The sequence below is a fragment of the Conger conger genome, chromosome 19 (assembly GCF_963514075.1).
Source record: "Conger conger chromosome 19, fConCon1.1, whole genome shotgun sequence".
NCBI classification, from domain to species: domain Eukaryota; kingdom Metazoa; phylum Chordata; class Actinopteri; order Anguilliformes; family Congridae; genus Conger; species Conger conger.
Window position 1 is genome coordinate 19418816 of NC_083778.1, and position 13640 is coordinate 19432455.

The 13640-nt window shown below is 50.7% G+C and overlaps 1 protein-coding gene across 2 annotated transcripts in view; it reads right to left on the reverse strand.

Annotated features, from left to right (window-relative positions):
• The window catches only part of LOC133119387 (thyrotropin-releasing hormone-degrading ectoenzyme-like), a 127658-nt gene that overhangs the window by 64302 nt on the left and 49716 nt on the right, over positions 1-13640 (reverse strand). For both annotated transcript variants that reach the window (XM_061229940.1, XM_061229941.1), the window contains exon 4: positions 4967-5121. In XM_061229940.1, coding sequence (XP_061085924.1) covers positions 4967-5121 — 155 coding nt within the window. The remainder of the gene's footprint in view (positions 1-4966; positions 5122-13640) is intronic.

Sequence of the window (13640 nt, forward strand, 5' to 3'; positions counted from 1 at the left end):
CTCAAAAAAATATTTTCTGCCAGACAACGGGCCCTCTCTCTCTCTCTGTCTCTCCCGCAAACATCCTCATCACCACGCCGTGCACTCGGTCGCTATCGGGAGCCGGGAAATCAGTGAAATCTGACCCCGCCATTAAACGGACGAAGGCGAGGGAGGCTCTGGTTAAAAGTGCGTCTGGGTGGGGGAACCATTTTACGCACGAGGAGGGCAGGACCGGCCCCGGATCAGAACGGATCTGGCTCCGTTCAGCCTCCCACGCGCACAGCGGCCCCCCGCAGGGACCCATAATACATTACCCGTGTTTGATCTGTCATCTGCGCTTCCCCGTAGATCCCGCTCCACGTAACGCCGCTCTGCAATATTAATGCATACAGAGAGGATCTATTCTGGTCCCCCCCGCCCTCCTCGCGATCCACGGCACCCAGGGGGAAGGGTGCCTTCCCTGAGAAGCCCCATCGAGAGGAGACCAGCCAGGCACACTCACTGCAGAGCTCCCTGGAACCTTCTCCATGCAACAGCACCTCCTGCTTTCACAGTGTCTTCAGTGGACGTTCCCTAACTCTCACCCTAACCCCACCACTAACCAACGCCAGCCACACGAGCGACCGATCGGCCTTTCCGTTGTTCATATTACGTTCATGTCACTTCAGAGGCAAAGGCAAATCCTAGTTACATATCTGGAGCGTCGTCAATGAGAATCACTGACATTGCAGCCTGCTATAGATTTCAGAAAAGTACCCCTTCTTGATTGTTCCTTGTTATTAGTCCTGGTGATATGCCATGAGTTTTAGTTCATGCCGTGGAAAGGAAGAACGAGAACCGCTAAAGTATTTACGATCCGCACGGTCCCTCCTGCCAAAAAAAAAAAGAAAAAACAAAAAGAAGAAGAACAATTGCGCAACGCAAGTGTGGGAGGAAATGTCAAAACATCAAGGTACATTATCCTTTTCATTTCATCAGCGAGCGAGCAGCAGGAAACAGGATATTACATAAGAAATCCCATTTACCCTGCTGCCGAACATGCCTCTGCTACACAGCGATATTAATAAACCCCTTTCAATGGGCTGCAAAATGCCAAACCGAAAAAACGGGAAAAAATAATAACATGGCGACAAATGAGGGGGGAAAAAGGCGGAACCCTTTTTTTCGCGTACGGGGGCCTTTTTTCGTGTTTGACGAACGCAGAGAGAGGGAGCCTAATAGCGCCGCACGGATAGCTGTTCTGCGCACTCCAGACACCGACGCCCTGCTCTGTGCCCGCCGTCACTCATTAGCAGTGAGCAGCGCAGGAGAGCGGGAACGCAGGAGAGCGGCCTTTGAAGCGCACACTCTCCATGTAAGGGGCCATGTCTCACGTCTGCCCCGGAGGCTAATTAGCGCACAGAGCTAGCAGGGCCAGCGCGTCTCTAACCAGCCTCCGGTAATTCCACACAACGCCACCGTGCCTCATCCACAGCTCTGCGTAATTCATTGGTTTTTCCCACTATTTTTTGTTTCGTTTTTTATTCGGTGCCTATTCAGGAGCGCCGCGTGCTTCACGTAGATCTCACTTTTCCCCAGGCGGCCGTTTGTTTCCGACGTTAAGGGACGCCGTGCGATGCGGCGAGATCGAACGCCGACTGACGGCGCGTGGCCGAGAGCGTCCGTCCGTCACGCGGAGGACACAAAATGGAGGACGCGTCTTCGCCTCGTCACGGCGAAACATTGCGCCCGGTGACAAGAGGCGTTCGCTGGAGACGCAAACGCTGATTCATGGCTTTTCCCCGGTTATCCTCCCGATTGATTAAGTCATTAGAATCCATTTCCCACCCCCTCCAGAGATTAACACTTCAGTAATTCATGCTGAATCAACGATATGGGGGGGGGGGGGGTTTTCTTTTTTTTTCCCCCACTAAACATATTAATGGAAGAATTAATTCACCCAAGTGGTTTTCCAGCCAACATAATGACTCAGTGCATTAATCCCCCACAGAAGCAAGCTCCATTATTTGTCTTTAATTGAATTTTAATATGTAGGGATCTCGGAAGAGAAATGTGTGAAAAATCCAATTAAAAGCGTGTTTTGTAGATCCATTCAAATCCAATGCGATTAAGTGACATTTGTACTGAGTGAAAACAGCTGCTCTGCAATGCTCTTAACATTTGCTCACGCCAAATGTCTAATATTGGACTTGGCGTGTTTTAAAGGGAGCTGGCCCCAGACCGTGGCTTCTGTGATTAAAAGCAGAAGGGCGGCAAATAGCGTTATGGCTAAATAGACGAGACCGCGCGCTGTTTTTTAAATGATTTCTGTGAAACTCAGAAACAGAGCTCAGGTGTTGTTGGCATATTGGACACCATCCGTCCGTCCGTTTTATAACTATTTTAGTATTCGGGGTGTTCCGGCTGCCAAACGCGGTATGCCAGTCGGAAGGTTGACGTGCTCTTCAAGGGTTGAAGTTTTTATCGACGTGATTCACTCGTGAACTGCGCTTTCCTCTCTGGTTTTTAGTGCACTCGGGCCTGGTTATGATTTGCACTTTACCGCAGGTCGCTCCGGATAAGAGCGTCTGCTAAATGACTGTAATGTAGCGCAATGGCCCGTTGGATCCAGGTCACGGTCGCCGGGGGAAACAGAGCAAGCGAAGCACTTCCTCTGCCCAATCGCAGATCAGACCGGTCCCTCACTGACATCACTGCATTTAGCGTTGGGACTACTTCGCATTTTATTTAGCACTGCATTATTTAGCACAATGAGCCATGAGCACACAGCAGCACGACTGCATCGAATGACTGATTGGTCGATGAACTGAACGATTGATCGGTTGATGATGAGTTGAACGATGATAAACAGAATGATTGACTAGTTTAATGATAAGCTGAGTGATTGCATGATAGATCGTTGAGGCAACAGCTGCAGAGCAAACTAAGCTTTTTAATCACAAAGACCGATTCCTGCTGTGGCCCTCGAACTGGGGAGAGGACAGGCTTTCACTGAAATGTCACTTTCTATTTCTTGTCCAAACTCAAATTTTCTCCTATGGCGCTCTGGCATGATGGCCGTCAGCAAAGCAAGGTTCAAATCCAGCATAAGTGTTTAAAAAAAGGAGACTAATCCATCATTTTGCGCAACAATTTGTAGGTATATAGTGATACTCTACAGACATTTATCTTATCAATATAATCTGAAAACAAATGCTGTGTTTGCATTTGTCGGTTGTCATACGATGTCTATGATAGTACACCCATAAAAGCCCCGTTGAGAAGAGAGGCTTTTCACAAACATATTTCTGTGGAGTGGAGGAGTGATGATCAGAAGAGTCGGTCAAATTACGTTCGTAATTAGTTTCCTCTGAGCGCAATCTTTCACATTAATAGCGCCTTAAAAAGCCTGTCGCGTTAAAATGGCTGCCATTCAAGACTGCTTGTCAAAAAAAACAAAAAAAAAAACCCCGTTATGTAGAGCATTGGAAAACAAAGAGCATCAATCCCGATCGCTAACACTACGAAATGTGACAACAAAAACGGCCCACGTGGGAACAATAACCGGGAATAATTTTTCGCAAACGTGCAGTCAGGGCTTTCCGAAATGCTCGCCTCTATAAAACAAACGGCCACTAGCAGGTTTATTTGATCTGTTGATGGCCTGCAAATCTCAGGCCAGGTGCCAAAATTAAGTTATTTTGTTTTAACACAACTGGGGAATGGGGTACACTTACAAACATCAGCCTGAGATGGAGAGAGTTTTCTGGAGTGAAATAACTCCAGAAATGAAGGAGTGTCCTTGCCCTGGAGCAGCTGAATTAAAGGATGTCTGTCTCTCTCTCTCTGTCTGTCTGTCTGTCTGTCTGTCTGTCTCTCATTTTCACTCTCACTCTCTCTCTCTCTCCCTCCCTCTCTATCTCTCTCTCTCCCTCCTTCCTTCTCTCCCTCCCTCTCTCTCTTTCTCTCTCTCTGTCTCTCTCTCTCTAACACACATCAGCTCAGCCTACAGAATCGCAGGCACAAGCAGATGTCCAATTACTGCCTCGGCTCAGCCCAGATCTTCCCCGTCGTCCGCCTCACAACTCTCTCTCTCTCTTTCCCTCTCCCTCCCTCCCTCCCTCCCTCCCTCCCTCTCTCTCTCTCTCTCTCTCTCTCAGCTCCTCCGCTCCTCAGCGCAGCGTGGGCGATCAAACCCGCTCCGTTCCTGTGGGCGCTGTGAGCGGTCTGTAGATGCTGTCAGTGCCGCGTGTGTTTACAGACAGGCCCATTAGGAACAGACAGGCCCTGCCTGCGCCCGGGAGGCCCGCCTCCCTAACGACGGAGGCTTCTTTCCTCTTTCCGCTGAAAACACGGCGGAAACTAAACGCTAATTATCGAGTACAGACGTGTTCGGCAGCCTCCGCGCACTGCCTCAAACGAAGACGAAAGAAACACATTTCAGGGTGGTGAGTTGTCCTTGTGCTTTTCCAGAAGGTTCCAAAATGAAGTGACAAATTGAGTTTGAGTTGGGGGGGGGGGGGTTTTAACGACAAAATCTTTCGCTCCAAGGCCAGCTAAAGGCCCACAAACTTGCCACCTCGTAAAAATAAAACAGCCATTTTCCCCAAGTTGCTAACGAATAAAAACAAGCATTCGACCGCACACACCAATTCTGTTCATGATATTACCCTTTTAACTTTGTCAAGCGACCTGTGGAATTAATAAAATGTATTATCAGAACGTATTATGGTGGCAATGTGTATTCGCCAAGATAAGGTGTAATATGTACTGACGCTGTTAAGTATTTATGTCGGCATGCAAGTATGACAAAGTATGTGTTTGTGTATACCCCAGAATATGATTAGGAGTTTATGGATAATGGATGCATATGTATGTATTGTATGTATTAATATTGTCCTTTTATCCAGTGGTTGTAACGGTTGTTTTGGGCACGAGAAGCCAAAGACATTCACAATCTAATCTCTGAATACAGAGAGGTTCCCCGGGGCCACACATCCCGTACCTGGTGACAGATCTCGTGCACCACCACCATGGTGAGCTCCATCAGGTAGGAGAAGGAGGACACCTGGGGGTCCAGCAGGATCTTCTGCTCCACGAACACGCTGAGCCCCCAGTTCTCCATGGCTGAGTACGGGTGCTTCGGCACGGCCAGCAGGTCTGCGGAGGGAGGGAGAAAATGGCTGTTATTCAACTGCATATAATACAATCTGACCCCAAAAACAGCACACAATACAATCTGACCCCAGAAACAGCACACAATACAACCTGACCCCAGAAACAGCACACAATACAATCATATCCCAATAACAGCATACAATACAACCAGACCCCAAAAACAGCACACAATACAATCAGACCCCAAAAACAGAATACAATACAATCAGACCCCAAAATCATCGCACAATACAACCTGACCCCAAAAACAGCACACAATATAATCACACCCCAGAAGCAGCATACAATATAATCACACCCCAGACGCAGCATACAATACAAGCAGACCCCAAGAACATCACACAATACAATCAGACCCCAAGAACATCACACAATACAATCAGACCCCAAGAACAGGGCTCCTTAATGTACAAATGAAACCAGCAAGACACCAACAGCATTGAGATGGCGATAAAGAGAAGGGGTGGTGGAGTGGCTAGATTAACACAACGTAACATAATGACAACAGGTCATTCAGCCCTACAATGCTGGCCAGTTCCCTCCCACTAAAGTGTCCCCAGTGCTAGTCCTAGTCCCTAGTTCACCCACAAACTAAATAGTACCCAGCGCCCTATCTTGGCCTAGCCTTGAAATGCCCCAGAGTGTCTGCCTCTATGACATGACCTGGCAAAGCTTCGCCACCATTAGCTAGCGCCGAGGTGTCACAAACTCAGCGCCACTCTTTGTGTGCTCCACAGTGACCTGAAAAGAAAGGGGGAGGAAAGGCAACAGGGCGGCCATTACGGCTCTTTACCTGTCAGGAGCCGTGCAGTTTCAGGAGTGTGACGGAATGAAAGGCAAAGCCCTCCGAGGCGCCCGCCAGCCGGGTAACCGGCCCTCTGACAGAACCAGCCGTGAACCCCAATTTCAACCAGCGTGACAGAGCGCCCAAAAATAGCCTGACCAGCACAGTCACACCAGCACATCCTACACTGCAAGAATTACTGCCTCTACAAGCATTTTTAGTCTTGTAATAATCTTTTCTTTTTTTTATCTCAAGTAGAACATATTACCCTCTTTTCAGTTACTGTTTGCTTGACAAGTGAAGTTCTCACACCCCAATGAACAACTCTTGAAATGAGTCAATCTTGCTCACCTCATTTGACATTTTTGTTATCTCATTTAGCAAAAAAAAGTAATATAAATAAGATTGTAAGTGTAAATATGAGACTAAGATACTTGTTAAGACTGACTGTTTTTTTTGCAGTGTACTGAAAGCAGCCGAGAATCAACTGACACTCCGGGGGCAGAGTGGGGCAGAGTGGGGGCAGAGGGGGGCAGAGGGGGGCAGAGTGGGGCAGAGGGGGGCAGAGAGGGGGGCAGAGGGGGGCAGAGTGGGGCAGAGTGGGGGGGGCAGAGGGGGGCAGAGGGGGGGGCAGAGTGGGGGGGGGCAGAGAGGGGGGCAGAGAGAGGGGGGCAGAGAGGGGGGCAGAGTGGGGGGGGGCAGAGGGGGGGCAGAGAGGGGGGCAGAGTGGGGGGCAGAGTGGGGGGCAGAGAGGGGGGCTGAGAGGGGGGCTGAGAGGGGGGGCAGAGGGGGGCAGAGAGGGGGGCAGGGGGGGGGCAGAGAGGGGGGCAGGGGGGGGGCAGAGTGGGGCAGAGAGGGGGGCAGAGCGGGGGGCAAAAAAAGTCACTACTTAAAGTACAGTATTTAAAAATTTACAGTATTTATAATCAACTGGATTTTGCTGTGGAAAACCATTTCATGTCAGTTTTTGTCATTTTGTTTTCACACACACTGAGTGCCAGTTTTTCAGACAGAGATTAAGTCTAGTTCTAGACTAAATTCTATTATGAATGAATATTCTCCAGACAAAACTTGCTCCAATCTGTGTCCATGAAACAGGCCCTGAGACTGCCGTCAGAGATTCATAACAGAAACTGGGTGAACATTTAATGTGGGGAAATAACACCGCGATGCCGGTCGCTGGTTTTCATTTGCATTTCATTTGTAGGAGATACAAGGATTTCGCATGGCACTGACAAATGCATTTAGTCTTATTTTTCACGAGATTTGCAAGAGAATACATCGCGCGTGTGAATTTCGGATGCCCCGACCAGCGGCAGCGGAAACGCCGACGTGATTAGGAGCCTCTCTCACGGTCTCACCGGGGCCCGTCTGCGCGTTCCTCCGAGGCAGAGACGCAGGGACGGCGGAGGAACGCCGCGTCGTGTCTCGTGATTTGTGGCGCTCGTGAGGGAACGTCGTTTCGGCATTTGTCACCCCCGGTTCACGCGCGGAGGCAGGGAGCTCTTGAGATAACGGCCGACCTCCATCACGGGAACACCTCCGCGGTTAAACGGATTTAAACACTGTCGCGGGGCCGCGGCGGGGAGCGCTAACAACCCCATTGTGCGTGTGATTTACAGGTGATGAGCTTGACAGCAGAGGTAATGAACGTTTTTATTGCGTGCCCCCTTTTTTATCTAACTGTTGATTCTGGAGAAGAGGGCACACTGGATTAAGGGTTTTCTTCCTACAGGTGGAGACAGATAAAGGGAATTATCTCCCTCCCTCTTGCTCTCTCTCTCGCTCTCTCTCCCCATAATAGCACACACAGACACACGAGTCTAAAGGAAAATGTAGACTTTTACAAAACCACCTAAAAACAAGCCAAAAAAAATGAACCAGATTAACAGTATTGTGAAAAGCAGGGCTTCTGTAGTTATATACATACACATACACATTTACAGCTGAGGGATTTAGCCCACCCTGAGTCAAAGGTCAAAGTTCCCCTCGAGGTCAAAGGTCAAAGGTGACATCGGTGTCAGTAATGGAGAAGCGTGCTCTCCAGCTGGAGTCCTGGCCCAGCTCAGCGCGGGGCTTGCTCACAGCTGATTACACGCTGAAGACATACTGCTGCTCCCGGCACAGCTCACGTGGAATCCTTCCAGGAGAAATCCATACGGCACTGTACGTATCGCTCAGTGTGTGCCGGAGCGAACGGGCAAGACGAATCAAAGGACTACAGAAAGACCTCATCCGCGCAAATGAGCGCAATCCATACAGCGTTCCGCTCGTTCGATCCGCAGCCGTGTGATCGCACCTCTCCGCACCGCGGAGCTTAAGACACGAGGCGCGTGGCGGGGTGACGGCCCGTCGGGGAGTAGCGGTGCGTCAGGAAGGCAAGAGAATGGAGAAGGGCGACTATCGGTCCGCTCCCGAGTCGGCGTCACGTTCCCGGTTGAACGGGGACGGGCCGGTTGACTTACAAGAACATCTATGATGGTGAGCACTGTCAGCCCAGGGAGTCACTGTGCAGTGGGCGAGGGGGGGGCGAGGGGGGGGGGTAAGGCTCTCAGACGTGTAAATGTACGCCGACGGCATCCGTTTCCCGGAAAGCCGAAGACACAGCTCCGACCCGGCAGTGTGAACTGATCTTGCGTTCGCAGACGGGATCACTGCACGGAGCTGGCCCGCCAGACTCCACTCCCGATGGTTCCCGTTCCCTCATCTCCTGGCCACCGCTGCAGAAAACCTCTCATTTCTGGGGGGGATGAAGCATTTTTACGGTTTTCTGGAGCACTTGTGAAACGCGCTTGACAACTGCGATATTAATAAAGTTCTTTCGAAACGGGGAGGAGGACGCAACAGGGATGATTTCATTACACAAAATCATGAGATAAACATTTTACGGATGACGTTACTCAAAACAAAGCTTTTGGATTCACTTTGTTGCAATTTTGTTCATGGAAATGGCACACTGTATTGTTGTACGTCGCTCTGGATAAGAGCGTCTGCTAAATGCCACGTAATGTAATGTAATATTGAAAACTGTTGGTGATCGGGGCTCAAGTTCCAATCACACCTGACCCCCAGGTAAAGGGAGGGTGGGAAGCCAGCGATTCGCAGCCCTAGAGGACTGTGAGTTGCTGATCGTTCCACGACAGTGTCATGATGGCGAATTGTCACACTGATCCACATGCCTTCCTGGGAAAAGACCCTCTTCTCTATGACACCCCTTCCATCCATTTAACCTAACACACTTACGTAACACATGCAGCATAAAACCACACAATATGAAAACTAATAACAGAGACAGCCTGAGGCCTAGTGGCTAATGTACAGTACATGACTGGGACCCGGAAGCCCCAGTAAAGTCACGATAAGATCCGCACAGCCGTTGGGCCCTTGAGCGAGGCCCTTAACCCTGCATTGCTCCAGGGGGGGATTGTCCCCTGCTTAGTCTAATCAACCGTAAGTGGCTTTGGAGAAAAGCGTCAACAAATTATTCGTATAATTATTCTCAAAAATGAGAGCGGAATCATCTGCAAGGCATGACCAAGGGGGTATTTAACAAAGCAGGCTAACTCACAAAAGCTTAACTTCAGCACTAAAAGTAAAACCCTTCAAATCCAGAACAGAACTAATAGGGAGTACAAGATTTGCTGCTCTGGGTTTTCCCCAGTGACAATATCCCCCGGGATCGTTCAGCTTCATCAGCACTCCACAGGCCCTGATCCAGGCGCGGGAGAGGGGGATCTCCGCAGTGCTGTAACCCCCCCCCCCCCCCCCCACACACACACCCTGAGCCGGGGGAGACTGAAGCTCTGTGAGCCGGCAGGGGGGCCCAACACCGAGGGGGGGGGGGGGCATGGACCCCGCTGTGGACCCCGCTATCTCCGAGCAGGGCCCTGCTGTTCCAGCGCGCCCCCCCCCGGAATGCCCCCGCAGGGGGGCCGGAGCGCAGGGGGGCCGGAGCGGAGGGGGGGCGGAGCGCAGGGAGCGAGCCCCCGGAGAGACTCACTCCACAACCCGCAGGGAAGAGGAGGAGATCAGTCTCCCTCTTCCCTCTGCCAGCCACGTCCTCCATTTTGATTACAACACGCACTTCATCCTGATGATAAGCGTCCTTTTTAACGGCCGCAGTTAGCGTTCGCCATCCCCCATAACGACAGCGACGCTTCTGGAAGTTCCGCCGGGTGTTTGAGGGAACTTCAACGACACCGCCGTCTCCTAGCAACAGCGGCGTCATCGTCCGCGCGGGGGGGGAACCGAGCGCGTGCAGAACGCGCCCGTCACGTGACGCGACTATTTTAAGACACGCGACGAGCCGCACGCGACCCTACGGGGCAGAGTCCGCGCGGGTCGGCCGCGCGTCTGTCTGCCACAGCCAGGGGGCGCTGTGACAGCGCTAACCGCAGGGAGCCCACTGGCCTGTTTAAACCGCACGCCCTCCCCTTAGCGACAGGACGCTGACGCTGTCCCGGGGCAGAGGGCCCCCGTCACACCTGACTAACCGCACAGCGCAGAGCCTCAAACCTCAAACCTCCAACTCAGCTCAGCCACTGAACCGGAAAAACACAGCCACAGCCACAACTCTATCTGGGGGAGATAAGGAAACAGCTTCACGGACACAGATTAAACCCAGAGTCCAAGACTAAATTCCGTTTTTGAAGGGAGACTCTCCACACAAAGCTCTATCTGCTTGGAGAAACGGCCCTGAAGGTTTCGGTGATAGGCGTCCTGACCGATGATCGGGCCGATGATATGACTGTGAAACGTCAATACTGCACCTCCCGGTGACACTCCCAGATAAAGCCCCCGTCCTGTACACAGCCCAGAACACAGTCCTTTACACAGCCCAGAACACAGCCCGGAACACAGCCCAGAACACAGTCCTTTACACAGCCCAGAACACAGTCCTTTACACAGCCCAGAACACAACCCAGAACACAGCCCAGAACACAGTCCTTTACACAGCCCAGAACACAGCCCAGAACACAGCCCAGAACACAGCCCAGAACACAGCCCGGAACACAGCCCAGAACACGGTCCTTTACACAGCCCAGAACACAGTCCTTTACACAGCCCAGAACACAGTCCAGAACACAGCCCAGAACACAGTCCAGAACACAGCCCAGAACACAGCCCAGAACACAACCCAGAACACAGCCCAGAACACAGTCCTTTACACAGCCCAGAACACAGTCCTTTACACAGCCCAGAACACAGTCCTTTACACAGCCCAGAACACAGCCCAGAACACAGTCCTTTACACAGCCCAGAACACAGTCCTTTACACAGCCCAGAACACAGCCCAGAACACAGCCCAGAACACAACCCAGAACACAGCCCAGAACACAGTCCTTTACACAGCCCAGAACACAACCCAGAACACAGCCCAGAACACAGTCCTTTACACAGCCCAGAACGCAACCCAGAACACAGCCCAGAACACAGTCCTTTACACAGCCCAGAACACAGTCCAGAACACAGCCCAGAACACAGTCCAGAACACAGCCCAGAACACAGCCCAGAACACAACCCAGAACACAGCCCAGAACACAGTCCTTTACACAGCCCAGAACACAGTCCTTTACACAGCCCAGAACACAGTCCTTTACACAGCCCAGAACACAGCCCAGAACACAGCCCAGAACACAGTCCTTTACACAGCCCAGAACACAGTCCTTTACACAGCCCAGAACACAGCCCAGAACACAGCCCAGAACACAACCCAGAACACAGCCCAGAACACAGTCCTTTACACAGCCCAGAACACAACCCAGAACACAGCCCAGAACACAGTCCTTTACACAGCCCAGAACGCAACCCAGAACACAGCCCAGAACACAGCCCAGTCCCAGCGGTGATGCCTGAGGCCTGCAGTCCCATGGAGCATTCCCGAACACCAACACCAGGGAGGAAGAGTTTCGGTAGGAGAGCTTCCCTGCCTTAAACGAGGGCGCCCCCTTTGGGCCAATCGAGCAGGTGCAGTCAGTCCAAAGTGACGTACAGTTGATTAGACCAAGCAGGGACCAAGCCCCATCTGGAGCAATGTGGGGTTAAGGGTAAGGGCCTTGCTCAAGGGCCCAACAGCTGCACTGATCTTATGGCTACACTGGGGCTTCAACCACCACCCTTCCAGGTCCCAGTCAAGCAACTTAGCCACTAGGTGTGTGTAACCTGTGAGTAACCTGTGTGTAACCCTGTGAGTAACCTGTGAGTAACCTGTGTGTAACCTGTGAGTAACCTGTGTGTAAAGAAGGCCAGATGTTTCCCTGCAGGCTCCATGACTGATGGGGAGTGGGGATAAAGGCAGGAGCAGGACAAAAAGCCCAGTCGAAAAAAAACCGACATTGAAATAAGGCTAAAGATTATTCAGAAAGACCGTTTGAACAGGCCCCATACTGCAGGAGCCCGGCTCCTGTATTCAATGCCCTCTAATGAGGGCCTATTTTTAAACGCGCGGCTGAATGCATACTGTAGCGATCTCAGGGTGGCGGGATACCGCCATACCGCGCGGCGCGGAAACAGCGTCTGGAATAAGGCCGCGCGGCACTGCACCGAGCTGTGAATAAATCACCGCTAATTTTCTCATTTAAATTCTAATTCTCCTAATCTGGTGCAGGATACAGAGGAGGGGAATATTTTATTTAACAGGTTTTTCAGTATTATTTGCTCGTGACCCCCCTCTACCCCCCCCCCCACCACCCAGAGAAACTGATATTATACATATTATCTAAATATGCATAAGCCCCTTGAAGAGACTAAATGCCTGCCAGCGTTTAAAGACATTTTCAGGAATAATTTATGGGCCTGGCGTTCGCTCGCTCGCTCGCTCGGCTGACGGCTGAAAGGCTTTGGCTTTGTTTCGTCTGCGTTGCCATGGGGACCTCCGTTTCCTGTCAGCCAGGAAGGCGTCGCGCGCGCCTCAGAACAAAGTTTGACGCGTGGAAACCGGAGCGCCGCGGTTCTCCGGCGGGGTCAGGAGGAGGCGATGATGCGCGCTTCAGACAGCACGACTCGTTCCGACTTCGGAGCGGTGCCGGAGAACGCGAGGCGATGCTAATCTCGGCTGTTAAATGTAAAATACTTCCACACAGACACAGTCGCTGTGCGGGGCCCTGGAGTAACTCTATATGTGACCTTTCATCGGATTTACGCTGGAGGAGGCGCTGCCAGAACATCATTGATCTTTAAATTTAAATACAACATTGAAAGTTCCCCCACATCTCCACCCCCACCTCCACCTCCAAATGTATTGCAAATTAACACTTCGGTCAATAAAGTACAAGGGTGTTTCTCATGTGTCTTTTTTTATTTTAATTTATTGAAGAATTAATTTTTTTAAAGTTGATCGCAAAAAAATAAAGTACTGAACAATAGCCCTCCCTTTCCCCCAGGTGTGTGTGTGCACTTTGTAAAGTTCAGAAACTGAGGAAAGTATTTCCAATACTAATACTACAGGAGGAAATCAGAATATTGACTTGACTAGTTTACTGCTATCCACACTCCACAGACCACTAGCTAGTATGCTTTCATTCATTCGCATAAAACATTAAGCTGTTTTTAAAATTGTATCAAAATTGTTTGAGGTTATTCCAGTTCTTGATTCACATCATAACAATATTAAATTGTTCATTTATAAAATGAATACGTGGGGTATACATATATTTTGTGGGTTATTGTTTATGTTTATGGATTTTGGACCCCTCTAAAGTAGCCTTGGCCACCTAAT